At 36.3% G+C, this 25,777-nt stretch overlaps 1 protein-coding gene across 5 annotated transcripts in view; it reads left to right on the forward strand.

The window, feature by feature from the left end:
* Positions 1-25,777, forward strand: part of LOC124644862 (disco-interacting protein 2) — a 95,378-nt gene that overhangs the window by 30,350 nt on the left and 39,251 nt on the right. For 4 of the 5 annotated variants that reach the window (XM_047184485.1, XM_047184486.1, XM_047184487.1 and 1 more), the window contains exon 3: positions 23,794-23,874. The exons of the other annotated variant lie outside the window; for it this stretch is intronic. In XM_047184485.1, coding sequence (XP_047040441.1) covers positions 23,794-23,874 — 81 coding nt within the window. The remainder of the gene's footprint in view (positions 1-23,793; positions 23,875-25,777) is intronic. 5 annotated transcript variants of the gene reach the window in all.

The following is a 25,777-nucleotide window of genomic DNA, read 5'->3' on the forward strand; positions in this document are numbered from 1 at the left end:
AATATTTCAACTGAAACGCTTTTATTTCGTAGCACGGCGCTGAATATGCCGAATATTCGGAGCATATTAAGAAGAGCTATATAATGGCTGAGGTCAAGTTGGTAATGATTTTCTCGCCTCTATAACTGTTTTATAGTTACCCACCTACAAATATAGTGGTATCTGGACGCCAAGTGGAAATGGATAAGGAGTCATGGACCCATCCATATTCAGCGCTGTGCCTACTCTGCTTATAGCACCGGCATTGTAGAAACTCAATTGTCCTCATTATACTTTGAATGCATAAGCGCGTCAATACACAATAGTTTTTTATAAAATTAAGCTGCGTAAGTTTGATTAATCTCCTAAATAAATAAAAAATGCATATTTGTCATATGTCATATGTGTATGATAGTACGGTCAGGTTTTAAATGTTTTGCTTTTTCACATTGCTAAAGGAAAAGGTTATCTGCATCCATGCAGCGATCAATCATTACAGATGAAACGGCAAACATACACACTGTATTTATCGCGGAAAAGGAAGTGTACGCGCGCTTTCAACGAGCGATCGATTTTTACGATAGTCGACTGGGAAAATGATGGCGTTTTCAAAAGCATTCAGTTATTCCAACGCAGCCAAAAAGTTCATAAACCAACATGAATCAGCGTGCTAATATGCAAAAATGTTATTAATGGTCTATTAGCTCCTAAACCAAATAAAGTCGGTCAGAACAAATATTTTCCGAATTTTTGGTATGGTGCCAGGGCTATTACGGTGCATAAAATCGACAGGATTGGAAAACAGAGCACTGAAAATAAAGAAAAGGAACTGTATCCGTACAAATACTTAATTGGTCGTGACTAATGGATTGGGTAAGACAAATAAAAGTGACGCGGCTTCTATTCTCATGTCGGAGTGTCTTCGTTTTGTAGTGTTTAGTGTGTCAGTAGAGCGCACCTGCTGGCGATCCTGACGTCACACGCGAAACACGTTCATTTACAAGTCAACGAACTTTTCCGCTACTAAATTTTAACATTCCCAATTTTTCCAAATATTTGTTTTTCTGATAAATCAAATTGATCTCACAAACTATTGAGTGTGTCTCGTTATTTTGATTTGAAATATGGATTCATGTTTATGCTATTGCATTGACATTTAAATTGCAGTGCCGCCAGAGCGGCGCTTAAATTTATAATCCAATCGTTAATTATATACTGACTATTCGGGATAATATGCCCCGCGTCGCTGGCTGATCTCCTTCGAGACCAGCCGCCCGTGACAGAAATTCGGCCCAGGCGCCAATATTATTCTGGGATATGTTTGCGCTGCTATTGTGTTCAAATAAATTAATACTCACGATTCGAATGCATGAAATGAAAAATAAAATAGTGATAGAAACAAATTGTACTAAGTTAATAAAAAGCCTTCAATTTGTGTCGCACGCCGAGAAGATTATGAGACCTACTTCTTCAAAGAGACAAGTCCAATAAGAAGCCATTTTCAAATAAAAGGCATTACTGCAATTCTCGGGAGGCCATCTATAAAACATATTAAAAGACCATTCAATAGGCGACATAGCAGCGACAGAATGAAGATAACAGTCTAGAACATTTAAGTATAAAATTTATAAGTATTGGTATTTAGTAACTCAGGTATTTGGTACACCCAAGTCAAAAGAGTTATTAACAACACACCTATCAAGTAGTCTTCATTTAGAATACCTAAAATAAATGTGTAGTCTTTTCAACGGACTTCTGAAAGGAAACGGAAACTTTCATCTAGAAAATGCGGGTTACATCGTTTTGCTCTTTATGAAATATTATCTTTTGTGGACGTCTCCACAACGTTCCGGGTACGGAATAGCGGTGATAGTTCGAAAAAAAGTTATATAACGAATTAATGGTGCCAGTTTTATTTTTCATTAAGCGCCTTGGTATGATATTAAGAATATGAAAGAGTTTCATCAGTATCTGTTATTAAATGCGAGTGTATTAAAACCATCAACTTTGTCCTAGCCCACAAGCAACGTTACGCGTACTAATAACACGATGTTACAACATAAACAGTGAAAAAACTTTAGTTCAAAGGACCAAACGCAATAACGTCACTCTAGTCATAATATTTGTTGAGAGGAATAAAACTGTCATCACTGTAGCCGGTACTTTCCTAGCGGTATGACAACCACAAGTAAAGCTTTTCATATCTTAATTTTATGTAAGCTTAGTTAGCAAACTGACGCTGCCGTGTTCTGATATGAAACTGAAAATAGGCAACGTATAAAATGTTAGTTAAATTTTTTTGAATGATGTTAATTGTTGTGATATTCTAAATGATACTGGTTTTTGGCAAATACGTGTGTTTATTCACACTTTAGATGTTACGATGAAAACAGTATTTACAAACATATTTCTGCGGATTATCGCCTTTTTCTTAGCTTCCAACTTCTTACGCTAACTACCGTTCCATCATCACTGCAAAATGCGTCGCTTGCATAAATAAGACTCAGTTCAGTCTAAGATAAATGTTCTGAAAACAACTACACAAACAAAAGAAAACTGAAAAGGCCATCCTTATTATTTATTCAACTACTTAAATGTATTTCCCTGAGCGTTTATTGGGATTTTTTCCTTTTCAAAGCATTAGTTATCATCACAATAGAATCTGAACTAAACAAACCTTAGATGACATTTCCATTAAAAAATTAATTAATCGAGGTTTCCATTTTCAATCCACTATGCCATATCTAAAGGGTTTGTTAGAAAAAAATAATGTAATTAATTGGCTTCGTTCGTAACAGGTAGCCTGTATATGACGCCTCATTTTACTAGCAATCTAGCGTTTTTAATTAAGCGTGCTGGCAATTTGTTTTGTACTGCAGTCATTTTCCTTTGAAAGGGATATTTAATAGCGCAGTTATTTTCGCAAAGGGACTTTTCACATCGCTTAGTTTCGCATGCCATTTCAGCAGAACTAAATTACAGAGCAAATAGTTTTCATTCCGGTCTTATTTTGCACTGACGAGGTAATGGAAAATTCCTCAAACTACTTTCCTGCAACTAAATACATAACGACTTTACAGAGCAGGTTGGATTATATCAAATAGTTTTCTGTCCTCAGTGTTCCGTTTCAATACAACCTGTGCTGTATTATTTAAAACCATTCGAAACAGAAGGACCGCGTCTAAACTTGAGCAAACATTTGTTAAAGTGTTTACATAATCCGTGCAGTCGGTAACTCTTGTTAGCTCGCTAAATACAAGTAACTGCAGCTAGCGGAATGCTTTCAATGGGAAACTTGTACCATCAGTGTCGGTGTATTCCTTGCTTATACATTGTTCGCAAGTTTCCACATTTGATGGAGAGCTTATTGTATGGAGAATTATTTATTGTAGATAAATATGTATGCAATCATAAAGTATTCGTAGACTTATTCCATCATTAAAAAAATGCGTTTGTATACCTACTACTGTAGCCCGTAGTCCATAAAAGTTAAAAGTGAAATCTGCATAATTACGTTTCATTTTACGTTTAAAATATTCTGAATGCCGGTGCATATTTATTGTCACCACGAGATATTTGTTGGACATTCTACAGCTGCACACAATTTACGGAACTCGATGCCAGAAAAATAAATCGGAAGACGTTTTCCTACAAGATTCAATATTTCATTTCAGTATCATACCGTGGGTGCTTCCATTTTAAACGAATCGTTTATTCAATACCACAACGGAACTGAGAAAAATTGTGTAACTAAAAGATACTTATGAACCTCGCTAGACTGTAAAAAGGTCGTACCTACTCGTCGTTAAATATAATTATCAAATCACGAAAATGAATTACGTTTTTTTCAATTTTTTTTTTATATGACCGCGACACTTGTTGTTTTTTAACGCCTAGTTTATGGCGTCTTATAAAACACACACACACACAAACATACACTCACGTGGCGTTACCAATACGGGTCCCTTTTAACTTAGTATGATTGAGTCACGTAATACACTGGGCCCGATGTTTTTTCAGCTTCTTTTTTTGTTTTTTAGTTAGGCAAAGGTTTTTTCTTTTATTCTTGTTACTGTTAGTCACTCTGGCATGACTGGCGAATGCATTGATGTGCTAGTTGTTTTTGATTCTTTTTTTGGTTAGACAACGCGTTCGGTTCTTTATGAACGACAATAATTTGTTTATTTGCCGTGTGGTATTGGGCTTTGTACAAAGTAGTTAGAAATGGGCATTCAATTGATGCACTGAGCACTTTGGAGTAGTTTTGTAGTATTTGTTTTATATTGTTGATGGTTTCTACCAAGGTAAGTGACAGATTGTAAGGTTTGGCTTGATTTATTGCAGTCGGGTGGTTGTTAGATGGCGGCCGAGTGTAAGTTCCTACCATCTAAGTGTTAAACTGTACCGTTCTAACATGAGCGTGTTATGTTCTGGGTATTAAGTACATCTGTTCCAACAAATATAGGAGGTGCTACAGTGGTACGGTGCTGTCAGAAACAGTGTAACATTTTGTATCTACTCCAGACTAAAACCATAGAATTTGAATGCTGAGATTCTTTGGTATGAGAATATCGACATAAATAAACTTCTTTTGAAGTACGGCGAAGTGTAATGCGATCATAATTTTGCCAGGAAAATGTATATTCAAATAGCAGATATTAGAATACCAAGTAGATTTCTACTAAATAAGCGTTTCAGTTAAACGTTTAAGTACTTCAAACGCTACAGGTTCTATTCACAAGCGTCTTGAGGCACAATAATACCTCGGTACATATAGTATTGGTTTTATACCTGGTACCATAGATACCTCGTCTATGTTTGGTGCTTGTTACATATGATATCGCTTCCATTTGAGATGCTCTGAGAATTTAGTAGCAGATATTGCATGCATATTCTATGCATTTGATGGAAGATCGCGCTATTGTCACGATTTGAATAGCTCCTTGTATTCAGATCTCGGGTATACAGAATTGAGGATGTTTTAAACTATGAATCATATAATTATTGAATAATCATAATAAGCCCAAATAAAATATTCTTGAAATATAAGATGTTTTAACTGTGCTTTAAAATATTTAGAAAATGTTTCTATAAAACAAATTTGAATTATTGTCGTTTCTGTCTTTTGTAAGATAGGTACCTACAAATCCTACTTCAACAAACTAAATACTAACAAATTATCCTCACTTACGCTATCATCGTAAATAGTATCACAAAAAAGCAGTTTTCACACGGTCAATTGATTTATCAACACACCTAAGGCCGAGGCTCCGAAGCTTTGCGAATTATGCCGTCGACGAACCTCCGTTCATACCTCTCGCTAGCCGAACGATTATTCAACAAGTTGAAGCTCCAACTGGTTCCTAGCAATATTGTATGGAATACAATTCACTGAAAAACTAGAGCCGCCAATCGCCTGACCTAATATTAATCCGAAATTCGCTGGGAATTTTCAATTTTAAACTACGTACCTATATTGAACAATCAAACTATAGTTTTTTGATCAATTTATCGGCAAATATACATATGTTTGGAGTCGCATTTGCTGGTGCGATCGATATATGACATATGCGCTAGCTAAGTCGGGTTTTCGCTAGTTTGAAAGGGAGTAAGGACACAAGTTTGTAAGAAACTTCAACGTCTTAATAGTAGAAATACACGCGGAAGAAGGCGCTGGGAAGTAATATACGTATAGTTTTATAATATAGAGCTTATAAAATGTTTCGCCTTCTAACAATGTGTCTCAGTTTATTATTGAGATCCGCTGTAACGCTCTTGTTCATTGATGACGATTTCCTTACGGCTAATCAATCCTTCGCAATTTTGAACTCACGATGAATCTAAAAATATCTTGTATGCTTAGGACGTTTGGTAATATCGCAACGACCATTTATTACTCAGGTCAGTAGGTGATGTTATGTAAGCAAATTGCTATTTGTTCTCTTTATGTGACACTGCAAGAGGCAGAGAGCTTCCATATTGTTGCGGAGAACTGTGGTGACCTAAAACTGACTATCATACTCAGAGCTCAGCGCGCATTTCGTAATCACTGATAAGCATTAAAGTACTGTGACGAATTTCGTACCGCAATCGCTTGAATGTTACTAGGTGCAACTCAAAATATTTAGTTTGAAATACAAGTTACGAGTAGTACTACTTTCTATTTATAGACTTGTAAAAAATAAATGATCAAGCTTCCTCGTCGATTAACACTTGAAGCTTAACATAAGTTCCAAACGCCCAGCTGGTTACGCCGCGAACAATGGCGCGGCCTTGATTGGAAACTTGTATAACAACTGGCCAAACTGTTAATATGCTGGTTTATTTTGTATTGCACATTCTTGCTTACTGCGGGACGAGTACTACGCGGTGAAACATTTCATTGTAAGCGAACAGAAATACTTTCGTCTAACTCATTTTTTTGTCTATCTATTAAAATGTGTGCTTCTGTATCAAAGAGAACAATTCAAAACCATTTCAAACTATTTTTAAAATGAAAACTGACGATATTCAGTAAAGTCGTAATAATCGGCGTATTATGTTTGAACCGATGACATAGAATGTTGTTACGTTCCGAAGTTCCTCTTGCTTGTCATATGCAGACGGATATTTAATAAGATGTAGATTCCTAGACTTCGGGAGCGAAAAGGGAAAATCAAAGGAAATTTTGTTATAGACTGCAAACTCCAACTTGCGAGGATGCGTACAATACAACAGAATATGCATTATTTGATTTTCCTGTATGGAAATTCGTTAATTATTTGTTATGTGGAAATATAGGTATTGGCTATTTGATAATAGGAAATATGTGCGTGCCTATACACATGAATTACCTGCCGAAATGCATAGGTATTCATTTAATCATGAATAGGTAAATACAAAACTAATATTCAGCATCACGAACAATTAACTTGTGAGAGAATGACTGCTGCATTCCCATTAGTTACAACATTACCCATGTTTTATTAATTTTAAATCTTCACTTCACAATGAGGTCAAACATTTTAGTTCTTGCTGTTAGTTCTCTCTCTCATTTTCTCAAGCAGTATGGCTTCAATAAATCTAAAGTAATTAAATTAGAGCGCGCTAACTTTTCTTTGTGTCATTTTAAAGTAGATACCGTTTTTCATTAAGAGGCTATCTATTCTCTTAAGATTTTCTTATAACTTGCTAAATAGTTTATGCGGACAATTTTAGGAACAGTTTTATAGAACCCACGTTTTCCAGATTACAGTTACATCTATCGTATCTACTTATTTGATAAAGGCGAAACGTCTAAAACAAAGCTTTATTTCATTAAGATTTATTGAACTTAGCTGCGATATGTCGAGCATCAATGAGGCTCCTCTCGAACATCCGGAGTACGTTACACTAAACTGGTTTTAGTCTAGCAACTGTTTATACACATAACTTAAAATATATTCTGTGACCTTTAAACACGTCAGGCGTTTATATTTTCAAATAGGCTTGTTTAAAATTAAGTCAAAATTCTCACTGTATCCAAGAACCTCTTTTCTGTCTTTAACTTCATTCCCGTAAGTTCGAAACCAAAGAAGACATTACAAAGGCAATCTCGCGACATTACTAAAATATGAATGAAACTGAAAATAGCTTAGCTTGGCGGAACTTCGGAAGTGATTTAAAGTTGAATACCCCTCGTTTCATTCCCGGTCATTACGGCAGTAATATTTGATTTGTATCGAAATCGATCGCTCCTGTAGGTATGTCTGTAAATGAATATGAACCTTTGTAGTTTGGTGTAGTTCGAAGAACTTGTCCACTTAACCTGACAAACTGCCAAAACGGAGAATGGTAATAAGTTAGGAATTTAGAAATACCTTTGTGTTGACGCCCAAAACGTTTTCTAAACGTCAACTGAAAGTCTCAAAGGTCTCATATTTTATGAGGCTATTGATGGCAGTAGACAGCAAAACGTTTTGATAATTTGTTAGTGGTTTCGATATAACTAAAAGCTTTGAAGTCTAGTTGATTGAACAATGTAAGCTATTAGTCTTACTAGTTCGGGGCTTCATTTATAAGGAGGTAGAACAAGTTGTAACACGTCAGATTTATGCTAGAATTTACATAAATCCAATATGCATGTGTATTGATAGCCTCTATACTGTAACCGCTCTGTGAAGTCGGTTACAAATTATAATAAAATGCTCATACTTTTTGAATACTGATTCAAAAGCGTTGAGTATAAAATAATTGCAACAAAAGCAATGCGGTAGGTGTAGACCTACCGCTTTGCCTATTGCTTTTGTTGCAAAATTTCTTAGACAAAACCAGTGCAGTAGGATATCTTACTTTTTCGATTGTCACATATCCATCTTGCAATAAAACCCATCAAAGTAATCTGTTTACAAACACGACATATCAACTCACCTGATTAAATAGTATGATAATAGTATATAATAGGATAGTATTGATAAACGCTGTCCAGTCAGTGTAGATTTAGTTAGTGAAACCGCGCTTTCCATTCCATTGGTCGTGCGGTGCCCGTGCCTAATTACGTACAAGTATTTAGGTAGCCATGTAAGTACTACACTACGGAAACCCACATCCGCCCACTTGTAACAATGTTTATTATGATATAATGGGTCTGCACGTGACAGACCTTATGCGACACACCTACTAATTACTGACACTTACTTTCAAGAAGATTTAATTGACAGCGGTAACTGTTAATGGAAAGTGTTACGAGAAAACGCAATGTAAATAAGAATTACAACAGTAGACAGTGAAATGAACGTTACTTCTAAAATCGCTGTCTTCAAACACGATTCATAGATTATTGTTTATCAAGTAAGTAAACCCGACCAGTAGATTGAAGACCTGCATTTTGATGACAATAGAATTCCTGCAAATGACCAAGGCTTGATTGCCAATCGTCTATCTGGTTTCGCAGTCGTCTTTGTACAAAGGTATGTCACCGAAACGGACGAGCCTATCTACTTCGAGGAAAATCATGCGGGTATCAGATGTTTGATGTGAATATGAAACCAAGTTGACGAAGTAGGTATGTAATAAGTATTTGCGGTGTTACTCAAAGTAAGCTAGCAAAGGTTGCAGACCTGCATAATCTTTTCATCGTTTTATCTTTGATTTATTCGGAACGTTTCTGCTGCAGAAATACTGAAAATATTTTTAAAGGTCTCTTGGCATTTATTGGAAGATATTTGTCAAATCAGCTCATCTTGCTGCCGCTAGAGTTGCACTTCGTACGAATGTCAACGACGTTCGTCTGTCTCTTGGTTTTCGAGAGCCTTATTATACAGCCGGTACGCTTTTATCTGCGTCAAGACCACTCGAACCTTTAATTGTTTTTTCGTAACTTGAACAGTATTGTTTTTCCGACCATGCTTTGTCTTCGTTTTAATTTAAGGAAAATGCAGCTGATGCGGTTTTATTATGGCAATTTTGAGGTTTCTGGGCTTTCTGTGCTGTAATATTTTGTTTGTGATGTCTTTACTTACCTCACCAAGGTTTAGTGTCAGAGAGTTGTTGGTACTTTCGCAAAAAACGCATTAATATTCCCTAGTTTGACACGGTTTGAATTCAATATTGACTGCAGCAATCACTTTTGCTGTTAGGCCGGCTGCAAGAAAACCAATAATGGCCTAAAAGAAAGCAAACGGTCCTTGTGGAATACAATCGGAACGTAAATTATTTGGGACATTTAAACTGTATTCAAATATCTAATGGTTAACGACAAGTTCCTAAGTTGACCGCGACTCATAATGTTGTCGTACTTACGGCTTAGTCAACCAACTAGTATTTACAGTATCGCAAAATCTGGTATTTATTGTGGCGACGACATCGGGTTCCATGAATTACATTCCTAACTGATTGGCAGTGTCCTGAATTTAATTCCTAACTACATAGTCCAGGTTTTAAGGTTTCTTCAACTGGCTGATTCTCAAATGCTTGTGCTCCAGTTTTGTTGTTAATCCGGCTGTTGCAAGGATTCGCCGTAAGTTACAATGTAATTAGCATTGTTGCGTCTACGAGACTTGTACAGGCAGACAGTATCTTACAGTCTTGAATATTCTTCAGTAAACAAAGAACAGTTATATGAGTAACACGTCTCATTTACATAAATCTAAAGTTTATTCACTACAGAAAGTACATCACGAAGGTTCTATACCGTCGCGGGTTTTATTAAAATTGCATTAAGCAATGTGGAGCGTCTGTCTGAGTTGAAAATTACGTAACTATTATTGCTTATTGACCGTGTACGCATACAAAGGTTGAGGTCATACTGAGCTCCTTAAGATGTCCTTTCTGAATTTCACCTTTGTCTTGTCCTTTGGTTCAGAAATGTAGGACGAAATAAAAAAATGAATTTACTCGCAATTGTAAAAAATATCTGTAATAAAAGTGTCATTTAACAACGTCCATAGCACACAGTTTTGGTATCAATAAAATAATTAAACGAGGGAGTTGAATGGCCAATTAATAGGCTAAAAGGACGAGCCCACATTCAATGAAAGACTCATTTTACTATGCCTCAAAGGATTTAATTAAAAAATAACGATTCATTAATTTTATTTTTGTGATTCCCATTGCATATTTTGTGCATGCGAGGTATGATATTTAATGACATTGTTTTAAAATAATACTTTCTGGGCTGACGTGACATTCAGTCACTAGCTGTTTCTCGCGGTTTCACCCGCGTTCCCGAGGCTCAAGTCTGCTGAAATTCAGTTCAGTTTAAGTATGGTAGTGTAGACAAAGATGTGCTTACTTGAAACACTAAACACGTTCAACTCAGCTTATCCACGTTCTAAAAGTATTGTTGAAAGGCGCATTGTTGCAGCACGCACAAAATAACTGATCATTATTACACTGAACGCAATTACCAACTTCTGTTATACGGATAAATCAAAATTCCGTTCGCAACGAGTTTAATCCGGGATTTAAGCTATTAATTGGTTAAATATATGTTGATTAGTGACGCGTACGTTGTTTATAGATGTTGATCTACGGAACAGGTTTAATGTTATTCAAAGAAACCTGGTTTTGATACTATCAGTAGTACAGGTAGTCGTTAAGGATATTTTTATCTTAAACACTTAATACACTGTCGGCTGCCATTGCCGACTGTATTTTGATATGGTCATTGCACACAATAATTTGTGACAGTTATGTCCTAAAAATAATACAGCGGTCAACAGAACTCCGCGAACGCAATTGGCACATAAATCGAAATGACTAATATAGCCTTCCTTTCGAAGAGATGTTCATTTCTTGCTGTCTCACAAACGTCAACTTGATATCACTTAAATAGGCCAATGATCGAGGTTTCTACTCATCTCAATTTATTCTAATAATACCAATGTCAAAATAAGCTTTTAGCAGACATGTTCACCTCTGAAAGTTAATGTCTGCGATCGTTACAGTCGGTCAAATATTTGTTCAGTTGAAAGATCAACGGCTCGCGAAATACGCTACTTTCAACGTAGAATGTACGTGCTATACCCACACATTAACTGGAAATTCCATTAGAGTTTTAAAAATAACTCCGCATTATAATCTGGCTAGATTAATCAAACCTGTACTGCACTAGCTACAAATCTATCTTTGTTTACTTATGCCACCGGTGATTTGCGTGTCTGGGAGGGCTTGATCTTACCTCTATATGTATTTACATGTCAAGTTCACTACTTCTTTCGCGATATGATGCTGTGTGACAATTCAAATGTTTCCCTGCCACGTATGTTACCTAATGAAAAATAACAAGCAGAATGTTTTGTTTTTTTTTTTTTATCCCAGAGATATATCATTTTGTGATTCGGCTTTTCAAATTGATAGAAGTATTGCTCCCGTATAGTTCGCTATAGGCAGCAACCCAAATTCAGCAAATAGACTATAAATAGATACTACCTCACAGGGTGGACGCGCTTTCTTCTTGTTTGTTCATATAACTGCAGATAGATAGGTCCTTCTTGAACACTGTATAAATGAGCCATTAACATCTTGTTAGTCAAAGTGATAAAATTAAAGTTAAATTATTTAAAACAAACTGCAAACACAAGCACATTAAATAATTAGACTTTTGTTAGAGACAGGTTTGTTTTAAAGAGTCACTGAAGTGAGTAACATGCAGAAAATTGGGACTGTTGAAGTTCGTCTCCATTAAGTTTACAACAGTCCATTAGTGATTCTAGAACGGTGCTCTCAAATGAACAAATTCTTGCTCCGCTCCAGGCACACAAAACATTAAATAAGTTTAAAACTGTTCCTCTTTCGCTCTTGTAAAATAGAACTAAAGAAAGCATTAACTGCTGAAAGGATCTCGATATCGCTGTAAAAAACGAATAAGAAGAATAAAATACTTAAATAAAACAGATTGATACTATAAGCAATGCTTTAAAAGGAGTTATTCCCAATTTGTCATTAGTACCGATTGGTCACCAACTATTTTTTCCATACACCAAATCCCAATTGGTCATTCGAGCAAAATAAATAATATAATATTTAAATTTTGAGTTCCGATTCGTCCCCCGCATAAAATTTCACGTATCAGAGTACCGTCAGAAATAAAAGTGTTAGAAGAAATTTTAAATGATAAACTTCAATGTAGGTAAAGGTTTTAATAGTTCTCATATACATATAACAAAGTTTACATTAAAACACAGGTGAAGACAACATGGGCATTTTATAAACCCGAAAATGTGACTCGATACTTTTTGTACCGGTAACAAAAGTACTAGGGGCCCATAACTAGCAAAGAGATTGTATACATAAAAATATTCATAAATATAAAATTTAATTAACAAAAATAATTTGAATGTAGTCAGCAGTTGTGTTGTACATACTGCAGTTTTTCTTTTAAATTGGTCCTTGTTCGGTTAAACAGAACGTTTCAGTTCAATTATCTTCTTAAACTTCTTGTTCTTACTATCCATACACTTCTTCCTCCGAGCCTTTTTCCCAAAATGTGTTGGGGTCGGCTTCCAGTCTAACCGGATGTAGCTGAGTACCAGTGCTTTACTATCCATACACAATTGAGAAAATATGTTTATTTTATTTATGTATACCTATGTGCTTAAGTTTTGGTCACAAGTCACATACACTTCCAGGGCACTCAATAACCAACTAATAATGCATTTACACCACATGTTTTTTTGCTAATACCGATAATAGTAAATAGTTACTTACACAAAACAATAGAAACCGGACCATACTTTGCCCCTTCTATATATTGTCTCTTTCTAGAAAATAAAAGGCTTCTGTTTAATTACCTGATTTTATATATAAATAAGTTATACCGGGATTTTCAAAAAATTGGTTCACATACATAAAATACAATTCATCGACATGGTGTAAATTGGTATGTTTATCTACAATTAGGAAAAAAACGTAAAATCCTGACACTCTTGACTGCTATACTCCTGTATGTTATGCGGTCCTAGTACATGGTGGGCAGTTCCATGGACACTCGTTGATTGGTATATTACTCATCTGATTTATGCGATCCTGGTATTTTAGTTTTGGCCGTGCGTTGTGTGACGCCGTTGAAATCGCGATTTTATTAATAGCGTCTTGCCATAATCGGAAAAAACATAACCAACATAAATAAAAAAAAACGTAAACGTATTGTACAGCTTATCTTGTTGACAGTACTTTTTAAAAAATAAAGTACGGATGACCAATTGGGACTAAGCAAAATAAAATATTTTATTGAATGACAAACTGGGACACGTTTTTATGGATGCCAAATCACTAAAATGACGAATCGGGCATAACTCTTTAAAAGCTCGAAGTGTTTGAGGACGTATCGCGTGTTAATGAACACTTTTTTTCTTTATTTTACTAAGAACCGCCGTCGTTTTTCTACACTGTTTGCTTCTGGCTCGAGGGCGAAGGTAATGTGATAACGTTCTCAGGTAGACGGAAGCCCTCGCATAACTTTTTTATTGCTTTAAGACCGCGTAAGTTACTGCATTTAACCTGCGCGTATATTGGACATGTTTTCACAGTTAGTTCGAAAAATTCCTAGTATGTAAACTTAGAAGCATGTCAGAAAGTTATGTTCATATTGAATAATAAAATAAAAAGTCTTGTGAAAATAGCAACATCCATTAAATTGTGAAATACATGTTTGTAATAGATTAAGGAATGTTAGCATAATGTAAAAGTATATCGCAATGTTATAAATATAGCCGGCTCGATGCATTAATTATAGTTTAAGTTGTCACAAATGTCAAGTGCTTAATTAGCGCGGAATAAAAATAATTTTATTAACACTCAACGAGATTAATGGTAATTGAGTATTGGAGATTGATATCACAAAACACAATTAAAAGCAGATAATTCAGAAGCGTAACGTTAGTTTTTTGAACGTGAAATGAAATACTTTAACGTCGTGAACACATTCTTAGACGGTATTTTAACAGAATCAATTTTTCTTTTTGATACATCGGAACTGCTGGCTTCTGTACATTTTTTCTGAACGTGTGCGTTTTTGGTGCGCGTTCCACTTTTCCTTAGAAGGGCAGCGTAAATTAGTCGACGAAATTGGCGTCCACAATTATTATAAACTGCTCAAAACACTGAATTCATTTAGAAGCGTCCTTCAGCAAGCCTAACACGAGTTGTTGCGTAAAAATGTTGACATTGACGTTTTACGGATAAAATCCGTAAAAAATTGAGCAAGCCTGAATTCTTTCGATTTATTAGAAGCATTTCGGGCTCATTATCATTTTCAGATTGGCATCTGTTATTTTTTCCATGGTTTCCGTCCCGCTCCAGAGCTCGCAGTTGCATTTATTGGAAGAACTGGGCGCCAGCGGCTAGTCTGCTGATTTCCGTCTGCTGCAGAATATGTATCTCCCGTAAATAGATTTTGTCTCCTGTTCACACTTTCCTGATTTGGATAAATTTTCTTCCTACCTCGGATTACGCCGGCATTTTCATTCAGCGTTTGGTTTGGTACAAGATTATAAAAAGTTTTATAATGAACACTGCATCTGAACGTTTTGAAAAGACGTGGTATTTTTGTAGATGTAGAATTATATCGAATTACACAAGGTACATTGTTATTAAGAGATACAGGAAGATCCTTGCCGCATGGATGAATAAGATCCATAGTATTCATGTAGCAATTCTGACTTCAACTGGCAAAGTTGGTATCTCATACATTTCGTCTTTTATAAACATACATGTGATGCTTTAGATAATCTATTTTTTGGTCGTTGCTTGTCAATAAAGTCCGCGTTCGTTCTTTTATAGAACACACAGTTTGGCAAGTTTCAAACATTTACTATTTGTACGTTAAATGTCAATAAAGAGCGCGTTTGTATCCTAAATTCTCGGGATAGAGGAATCGATAGCACCACGTGTTATGTCCAGATGATTGGCCAACGTTTGGGCGCGGTGTTGCCCAATTAGCTCGTCACACAGATCAATTCGCACGCTAATAGAACGACGCGGGGTTCGACCTTGCCGTATTGTGTCATACTTAGTGGTGGTGCCCATGTTTTACATTTAGATTTCAGTGATTTTTTATTTTAGATTCATGCCTAAGAGTACTCTTACTGTAATTGATCCTTGAAAGATTGTATTGATGTCAACCAAATCTCTTATGAGTGATGAGAATTTATACGACTGAAATTAGGACTCCATCTTAATTAGATTTATTTATACGGGCTCAAGAAAAGGATCCCCTTGAGTGGTTTTGATAGCACATGCAGTTAATTTACCTTTGTCATGGTAAACTTTACAGTAGTGTGATAAGTTTAATTAAATTTTAACGGATGAACACGCTATGAAAGTGAAATGTCATCTGCTTGCTCGCATGCATTGTATCGCCAACTCGCATTCAAGACGGTTAATGAAGTTTCAAACATTGCTCAAAGCTCTATGTAAAGTTTATCCTGTTAGGCTAATTCATACTATAAAGGTCTTCGTCTCTATCAATTCCATTTCGTCTGACTTCAGTCTGCGCTTTCTGTAGGTATTCGATAGCGGTCGCTCAACTTTGTTCGCTGTTTTTTAGGGAGTATGAATGAACAAAGAATTGGTTTCTGAAAGACAATGCTTATTAGTTGGTCTGGTGTTATAAGGCTTCGGTGCTTTGCATAAAAGAACAATTTAATTGTTTTTGTGATGTCCTAAGTTAAATTAATTCTGAACTCTAAACTGTACTTAAATGGTGCCTACACATATTTTTTTCAATGCTAAGATTTCCCACAAGATACAGACACAAAACTGCTTTATTAACAGTCGAATACAGGAACGTCAGTCAATTTTAAATGCTGTTCAAAAGTCATTCTATCACAGTCACTCTCACGTTAATTGCTGCTGCAGAAAGACTTTAGTAAGACTCAAAGTTAAGTAACGTTTCAGTATTCCGGGATAAAACAATCAAACAGAAACAGTGGAGCATCTGAATGCAGAATTGGCCATTGTTTTACGAATAGTTGATCCGTAAGCTCACTGGGAAGGATACGTATCGACCAACTGTCTTCTTGTCCGTCTCCCCTAGACAAATGGCAGGGCCTATTGACTGTTGCTAAGAGGTCCCGTAAATACGATCTATTTTAGCCCTTGGGACTTGTTGCGTGGAAGTGTTTCAGTGTATTGATTTTAGTTTGTTTCTTTCTGATAATATCACATATTGATGAGTTTATATTATAATTACATACAATTAAAAAAGCTTCCTAATGTCTAAAAGCAACCTTTAAACACACTGATACAATGTGATGTCTAAGTGAAGCTACATCGTACCCACTATTGCACTCACAAGTCGGTTAAACAATGCACAGCGTTTCATCGCTATACATTATAATAAATGCAAATTCAACTATAGGGTTTGCGATAAACATTGGTACAACTATCAAGTGTGAGAGCAAAGTTACGCTTTTAAATGAAAGCAAATCACGTTACTAACCCTATGCTGAATAATCCCTTTCTAACTGAATAACGTCAAACTTAACTTGCGTTAACTGAATACTCACAAATTCTATGATTTCATTTTGCCACACATAAAACCATAAGTTTCCGTTAATTATTTTAAATTGTATTTTGTGTCAACAAGATAAGCCTCTTGTTTTCGTAATAAAATTCATTAAAATCTGTAAAAGCATGACGTGTCTCTTTCTGGGAATTACAAAAATTAATTTAAAAACGAGAAGAGCCTTATTCAAGCACAATTAGACTGGCGGTTCGTATGCCTAACGTGATTCATGCTGCGATTATACTTCTAAGATATTTGTTTACGCTTCTATTTATAATTCAATGGCACTACTTATAATGTTATGGGACAATGCGTTGAATCGTAACTGATAGTTACATTTTTTCAAAGACAAAGTACCTCATACATACATTAGGTTGGTAATTTTGTCATTTGTATTCAATGTTTTGTTTAGTTTTTGCAGTATCAGCCGAAGAAGAGTTATTTATAGTTTGAAACTGAATTCATAACAGAATGCTTTTACGATATTGGAGCTGAAACAAACAAAAGAAGGTTAGATATATCATTTTTTCAAACTTGTATTAGAGTAAAATTATTTGTGGAACTGCCTAACGCTAACCGGTCCAAAACTATTTGAACGATTCTTACTCCATCTTAACCTGTCGATATTTTGCTGAAGCAACTCTAGGTGTTGGCAATAATTGGAATGAAATTGGCGTTATGACAGGTGTCCACTTCGATATGACGGCCAACACTCACGGCTGACCACGAGTTTCGCTTCACTATTCAACGCTGTTGACAGTTCTATTGATAGGCTATAACTTCACCAGCTTTCCAAAAGTTACGCATAGCTTTTTGGACACAATAAATCTAACACATTGTTGAGCTGTGTTATTCGTGTTCAACATGGTATGTATACGAAAGCAAAACAACACAATGTTATGTCTAAAGAACTTTATGTTAACGAAATTAGTCGCATTACAGTTATAATTGCGTTTTAGTTAGCGTCGTAAGGCCCCATCACGCGATGGGCCAATTATAGTTAAGTGAAATCATTAAGAATCATGGTTGATAGGTGTACGCTCAGCCTTAACCTCCTCTGCATTCTTGCTCTTACCAAAACTCGGTCAAGGAGTACTGTAATGAGTCAACTGAAAATGAATTACAAAATCGACGCGTATCGATGATAATTTTGTAAAATATTAATCCAAATAAAAGGAAAGCATTTTTTTATCTACGTCAAATAATCGGACGCAATGAAAGTGTTTTATATTTATGATATATGTATAGATATAATGATCGCGGAGTCAAAAAATAGGTATATCAGCTTTTCTGTTTTCCATGCTTGTACCTCTACATACAGACACAGAAGACACCGAATCGAAAACATAAAATATGTACGTTACCAAGAAACGCGGTAACTACATATACTATCCTGGTAATCATTAATTCACGAACCTTTCGGGGGAACCACACCGGTCGGTAGCTTACATTCAGTGAAGTATGCATCTTCAATTGGGGTATTATAAAATTTAACGGGAGTTCACTGCCCGACGCGTAGACTACAAAGGAATACACTCTTATATTTTATGCAATCAAATTAGGAGACTACGTAGTGACAAAACCAAGTCCCAGACTCGGCGCAGTGACATAGCGTTTATTACTTAAAGTCACGTATCGTAGCATTTGCGTGTAGGATTCAATTGCAGCAGTGCGTAAATGGTTAACTATAGTAACTGGTGTCGGTAGTTACAGTATTAATAGGCAGGCTGTTAACTCATCCGTTATGATAGCAACCCATTTTACCGTCTACAATCTACGTGAATGTTTTCGTCTTTGCAAGAAAGCGTGTAAACGGTTCAAGTTGATGGTGTATTGAAATTGACACAGACGGAATTTTATGCTTGTTATATGTATGTCATATTGGATCGCTTATTAGAGGTAAATTAAATATATGATCCATCTATTGAGACCCCAGAATTTGTGTATATTTTTGTAACGTATATTATTGTTCAAGAGGAAGACTTGACATAAATCAAATAAAAGATCTCTGTAGCCAGTAATACTATTTCGACACGTGGTTGGCTGGCACTAACAGAATTACTGCCAGTGCCGTGTCGGTGGCGTAACCACGTTATTGTGAAGCAAACTTCTATCGTCGACAATTAATTTTCTCAAACAACCAGGGGACATTTTTGTTGCCATGTTATTGCGGATAGTAATTAAGTTTGGAAAGAAAATCTACATTTAAGACCTTAAACATATTACGCTTTTATTATCATGTATCATGAAACTAACCGGCAAGTTCCCGCTTCGAATGTAACGGGCTTACAAATTGGTATTTTGAACACAATCACAATTTTCAGCCTGTCAGGGGTCACATGTAGCGTTAAAAGTCGACATCTCCCCGAATTTTGGATGACTGGCTAGCATTTAGACGTTAACTTGACATTTATTTTACCATGTTGGATTATATAAACTAAAACGGGACACATTCTTTCACATAGAAATTCCTTGTTTTGATTCCATCTGTATTTTCCAACAAAAAGGTACTTTTTACAAGTCTACTTTTATGCGTAATGCCGTTTTTTGTGTAAATTTATAAAAGCTCTGATTTAAATACCAACTAACGACCAATTCGATCGTACTTATCCAATTTTCGTTTGACAATTAAAGTTCTTTAGACGATAGGTACCAATTAGGAGCCCCGTTTTTTTCGGTTCATTTCACAAAAAACACTTAAATATTTATACGCAAATACACACCCACCCTAATTGAATAGTCTCTTTTCAAATAAAAATTGATCATTCTAAGTAATATCATTGGGTATCCTGAAAGCTGGGAGTACTAGGTACCTATACTTTGTGCTATGTATTATTCTATGTCGGAAGTAAAAAATCTTTACCACAACAGAAAGAAAAATAGTCCTTTATGTGTCCCAAAATCCACTATCACACTTTGGCCCGCTGTTGCATGAAAATCCACCACGCTTTACTAAAGACCACTTTTCATGATTGCAGGGTACCTCAAAGTATTTTGCATTATAAAAGTCCGCTTTAAACCCCGTTTAAACCTCTCAATCAGTAACTTGCTTATATCTGATATCAGAAATGTACTACTCTTACGTAATAGTCGTCAGGGCCCATCCCACCGGACATTACCGCGAAATAGGCAACGATTGCAATCTTTTGGATCAAATTCGAGGCATGCGCTTTTGACAGAAAATAGCAAATATTTTTTATAATATCTTGTGAGAAAAACTGTTGATGCAAATTCTTGTGATAGTCCCCCGAAGGTTTTAATTTAAATCGCTTACTGTCGACATACAGAATGTTGATATGAATTTGAACAAACAACAAGACTCTTCCATTACACCATACATTTCAAAGTAGATACTGCAAAGGCAGCCGTAATAACCTCATCATCTGGTTTCCATTCCCACACGCTCCTACACATTTTCTCATAATTCTTTTACAAACATTCAATTTCAACTCAACAAATAACTCTGAAGAATGTTGAAAGACACACGACTACTAATTAAATACTCTCGACGTTACGTTATTTTCCGTATTTCTACAGAATGAAATCTGCTCTTCACAAATTCCCCTTTCTGCGTCCAAGCCCGTACGTCCTTATATGCAGCTTATATCAATGTTGTACAAAACTTACATTGTTCGGAATAATAGAATTTGTACGTGAAACTTTCCAAGCGAAGAGTTGGTATAACCGACTTGCATATTCATTTTGTCACACAATGGTTTGTGTGCAACCTAAGGGTGCGTCCACATCTGGCGAATGCGCCGCGAATGCGCAGCACGCGAGCCGATCGCGAGCTGTCCGCGAGCTGCGCGCGTGCATTTTTGTTCGTGCGCCGCTTCTGCGCCGCCCGCGCGCAGCTCGCGCGCGACCTAAGCGCCGCACGCGAGCGGCGCGCAGGCGGCGCGCGACGTCTGCCATCTTCGATAGTACTGAGCCAATATACGGAACTGTAAGGGCGAGAACTGATTGCGCGCAGACCGCGCGCCGCTCGCGCGCCGCTCGCGCGCTCTATACGAGCCTTGCGTGAGTTGCGCTAAAGAGGCGCACCGAACTATTGCAGTGACTGCACGCGCGCAGCTCGCGGACAGCTCGCGATCGGCTCGCGTGCTGCGCATTCGCGGCGCATTCGCCAGATGTGGACGCACCCTAATGTCAATTTAATCTTGTGCTGCGATACTATTTGAAACTGAAACCGCGAATTGTTTTAGTAGCGACTGGGGTTTAAAGTCAGAGTCCCATGCACGTGCATCCCTCACGGCTGTCGCTGGGTATTAGGGTGTGCAAATGCTTTTGTTTCAAAGACTTCAACTGAACGCTAATTGAGATAGGCGTGTTGTCGTTTGAGGTTAGCCTAGAAATCCTCCTATGTTAGGGTGGGTATTTTAGGTCTCGCTTTCATATCGTTCTACTCACTCACTAATCTGTTATTTTTTTACTTAGTTGATAGTGTGCGCTTTATCTGCTTAAAAGATTTTTTCAAACCAAAATCAAATAGTAGGTTTCAAAATCAATACCACCTAAAAAAATATTCATCTCGACTTATAATCAGTTCGCTATTTGGAACTCCGGTTTTCCTGTTGAATTACTCATTAGACGTACGTTCCATATTTTCGTATGTCCCTGTAATATCCCGTGCAGACTTGTTGAATACCACGCCCAAGTGACAGCGGGATGGGTTGGTTATGTCGCAGGTTATTTATACCCAGCAGGTATAAAGTGGTGATTATTAATATTTTATTAAGGGAACCTTTATCGCGCCATTCGTTGGGTTGACCGTGTCGTGCACTTTACCGTTAACAGTGGACGTGGCACGTGCCCCTAAAGATACCATCACAACAGACAGTGCTATACATAATATAGTGCCTTAAAACTGATTGAAAAAAATGCAATTTAATTTTAAATGCATTTCGCTTGCTTGAGCTTATATTACTGTGCTAACAATCTATGAAAAATACATTTGTTTAAGTCAAATGTTCTATAAAGAAAAATAATTGTTTAAAAATAAAACTGTGTAATTAAAACAACATTTTCAATGAAAATACAATGTTAATCTGACAAATAGATGAAATAAATAATTATTCATTGATATTTAATTCGCTGGAAGTCGATGCTTCAGAAATATCTACAAAATTACCCATAGTATACCGATGATTCTTAATTAAATGCTTTCGTAGACATATCTTCTTTGCGAATACTTTATGGCACTGTGCACATCTAGATCCACCTTCTGTATGCTTGTAAAGTATGTGACTTTGAAGACCTGTCACAGAGTTGAAGGTTTTCTCGCACCAACTGCAATCAGTTGCTCCGGGAGGATGTATTTTCGCGTTGTGGTTCATCAGGCCACGGTGAGTGGTGAATGTTCGACGACAGAGCTCGCACCAATGATTTGTCTTCAGCGGATGTTTGTACTTCATGTGATTTTGTAGGGCTAGTTGCGAATAGAAAACCTTGCTACACTGTGGACAAGGCGTGTCAGTTATAGTACAACGTTCGCCATGTGCAGCCAATAATTCAGGTGTCGCAAACGTTCTGTAACAAGCTTTACAACGATGGACGTAACGGTGCATGTATCGTATATGCTTCTGCAAACTCAACAGCGACGGGTACTTCTTGTCGCACTCTTTACATTGCCCCTCTAGCTCATTCTCAGGGTGCATGAGTAGGTAATGAGCGTGCAACGTACTATCATTTTTGTAGATCTTGCCACAATGTTGGCACATGTGGCCGTCTTCTTCGCTGGCATCGCTGTCAGAGGGCGCTTCACCGTCACCCTCGCAATCACGGGGGTCTTCCTTATCTTTCAAAATGTCATGCAAAACGGCAGTCGAGTTACAAAGATGTTCATCAATAATATCAGAGCTCAGCCGCACGACATCCACGGCAATTTCTGGCTTATTATAATTTTCGCTCATATTCTTTAAAAATAATATTAGATTTTACATTCACGTCACTTTATTTGACAAAGATATTTTTTTTATGACAGCTCATGAAAAAAAAGAAAATGATTAAAAAAAGTTTCTTTTTTTTTTGTTGACGGCATGGAACTTGCAAATTAGTGATCGGACCTTTGTAGAGTATTCTTTTTCATGAAAATAAATTCCAATACTGACACTCAGAGTAACAGGTATTTTTGTTTACTTTGTCTTAACGTAAGTTATAAGTATAAGATGAATGAAGAGATGATTTTAATTTTATATTTTGCGGTAGGGTAAATACACGTATAGCACATTATATTTTTTTAATTATAGTGCGCTCTCTGATATTTTCGATTATCAGCTGTCCTGAGTCTCGACTACTATTATACTAACGTTCTGCACGCGGATAGAAAGCTATCCTTTCTGAGGCTCTACGCTATTATCGGATCAGAAGTTTTAGCAGACAGGCAGAGTTTCATTAGCATTTATAATATTAATAATTGGAAAGCCAACGTTTAGTAGTACCAAAAGTAAAATGTGGTTGTTGACGCGTAATATTGTAAATAAAACGAATGTATCTAAGTATTAACAGTAACATAAATAAAATGTACTCAGAACTACCGGGGATAATTCTCAGAAAGTAATATAGAAGCAATTTTAAACACCATTTAACTGTTTAGACTATTTGCTAATGTTATAGTTTGCATTAATTAACGTGGTGATTAAACTTGTTTACTACGATTTCGGAATCGAAAACACTTTAGATCTGTTTTCGACAACAAGCGGTACAGTTTTTACTGTCAAATATTGGCGCGCTTTCGATTCCGAATTCGAAAAAAAATAAGAAGTATTATCTGTGGCGTCTGTGTAAGTTAGCGTGTGGCGTTGTGTGTGTGTTGTTACGTCTACGTGTGGTTCTTTATCGGGTCGCAGTGAGGTCGGCCGCGGCGCTGCGTTCGCCGCCTGGAAGGACCAACAGGCGGCTTACGCGGAACGAGAGCCGCTACCATTCGGGTGAGTCACTACATTATAAAGAACCTTACGCTCTGTTCGTAGACGCGTCGGTCATTGCTATTGTGTAGGGTTGCCAACCTTAACATCTTTAAAATGACACATGTGGTTTTTAGTTTAGTTTTATTTAACTTAGTTTTTTTTGCATTGGTTTCACGTTTATTAATCCTGTAGAGATTACAGTATGAATACGTTTCAACGAGATTAACGAAATCGATTACTGCTCAATATACAAACATTTTATGAGCGAATCAAAATAACCGGCATAAACCTCGGATTTCAGCGAAAACTGACAGATTCTGATTGAAAATTCTGATAACCGTTTTGGTTATTCAAGTCTCATCGAAAAATCCATTTCTTTTTCAAATAACCACTGAGGCTTGTTTGTTAATCATAGTTGGTAACCCTACTGGTGTGATGTCATTCTAGATTTATTTTTTTATTGGGCTGGTTTAGGGTTCTGTCGTCACCTGCATTCAATCTTTTTAGAAGTATCATTAATTGTATTGGTTTGGATAGATGAACAGTATCATTAACTTTCTTCTCTTCTTATGTGTATTAACTTATAAGTATTTATTTAAAGTAACTATAAGAGGTTCGCCGTTTTGAAGGCAGCTTTGAAACAGGAGAGTATTTATCGCCTCGAGTGTATAATTGACTTCGTTGTGGCTATATTTTATGTAACAAACGCTATTTATTTACCACCTACTTTACAGTGCCGAGTACCGGAATCGGCACCGACTAATAAAATCGTGTTGCAAATTCGTGGTCTCATAACCGGTGGGACTGGTCCACTGCCTGGCTTTCTATTTACATACATATATTGATTTGGATGCAAAAATATCGAAGAAATGTTTAAAGTAGTGATTAACTTTTAAGTCAATACAAAGTTTCTTCATATAACAATATGATTAATCAGTAGGTCCATAAATGCTGGTACTGAAACTGGTTTTAGCTTGCATATTTTCATACAAGGAAAACAGTTCTGAAGTTAGAGCTGTCTTTTTGAGATTTGCCAAAATTCAAATAAGGCTAGCTCTGCACAAAACTGTGTAAAACATAAAACTGTTGCGTTAAAGTCTTACGTATAAGTAACATTTAATATTGTTTCTATACTAGTTAACATAAAACGGGACATCTTCCAACTATAACTTTATAAGTAAACAATATGCATTCTTGCATCGTACTTTAACTTAATTTATATCTTCGTGTTAGAGAAAAAACATCATTGTGTTTTTATAAGCGCCTCCGATTGATTCACTACTCTATTTATATTTTTATTATTGTTCTTCCTACGCAACTTTATAAAAATAAAAATACGAACAAAGTAATTGCAGTATTTGGCACGAGTTTTTTAGCTTGACCTAATTCGATAACTTGAAGATATTATACGGTGAGGTCATTTAATAATAGGCATATTTGCAAATGCGTGGAGGGCCATTAGTCACTACTAATGGTAATTATTGGCCTGTACGCCATTTTATTGTTTATGGACTAATGTCTGTTATTTACAGATGTCGATCTGTACTGTGATCTATTTGCTGTAAGGTAACTGCTTAACGACATTTACTGTAATAGCCAGACCCGAAAGTTGAAATTAAAAACCTGAGACTTGAAAGCAAATTCCCAAGAGTATACATATCTATTTAGTAAATTATTCTGTAAGATAAAAAGATTAAAATAAATAATATGGTAAGATCCTTGAATAACAAAAAATATTTTCCTTGTAAGAGTAATTTATCGTTAACCGTAGGCGATAACCGGGTTTAAATTAAAATACCGAAATACGCATCCAGTGGCATTCTTCCGATTTTCACGAACCAAGGCAATAATTAAATAAAATCGCAATTTCAAAAGCCGCGAATGGGAAGGTGTGTTGCGGGCGCCGCGTTTTAAATCCGATTAC

Source organism: Helicoverpa zea, chromosome 31 (assembly GCF_022581195.2).
Source record: "Helicoverpa zea isolate HzStark_Cry1AcR chromosome 31, ilHelZeax1.1, whole genome shotgun sequence".
Taxonomy (NCBI): domain Eukaryota; kingdom Metazoa; phylum Arthropoda; class Insecta; order Lepidoptera; family Noctuidae; genus Helicoverpa; species Helicoverpa zea.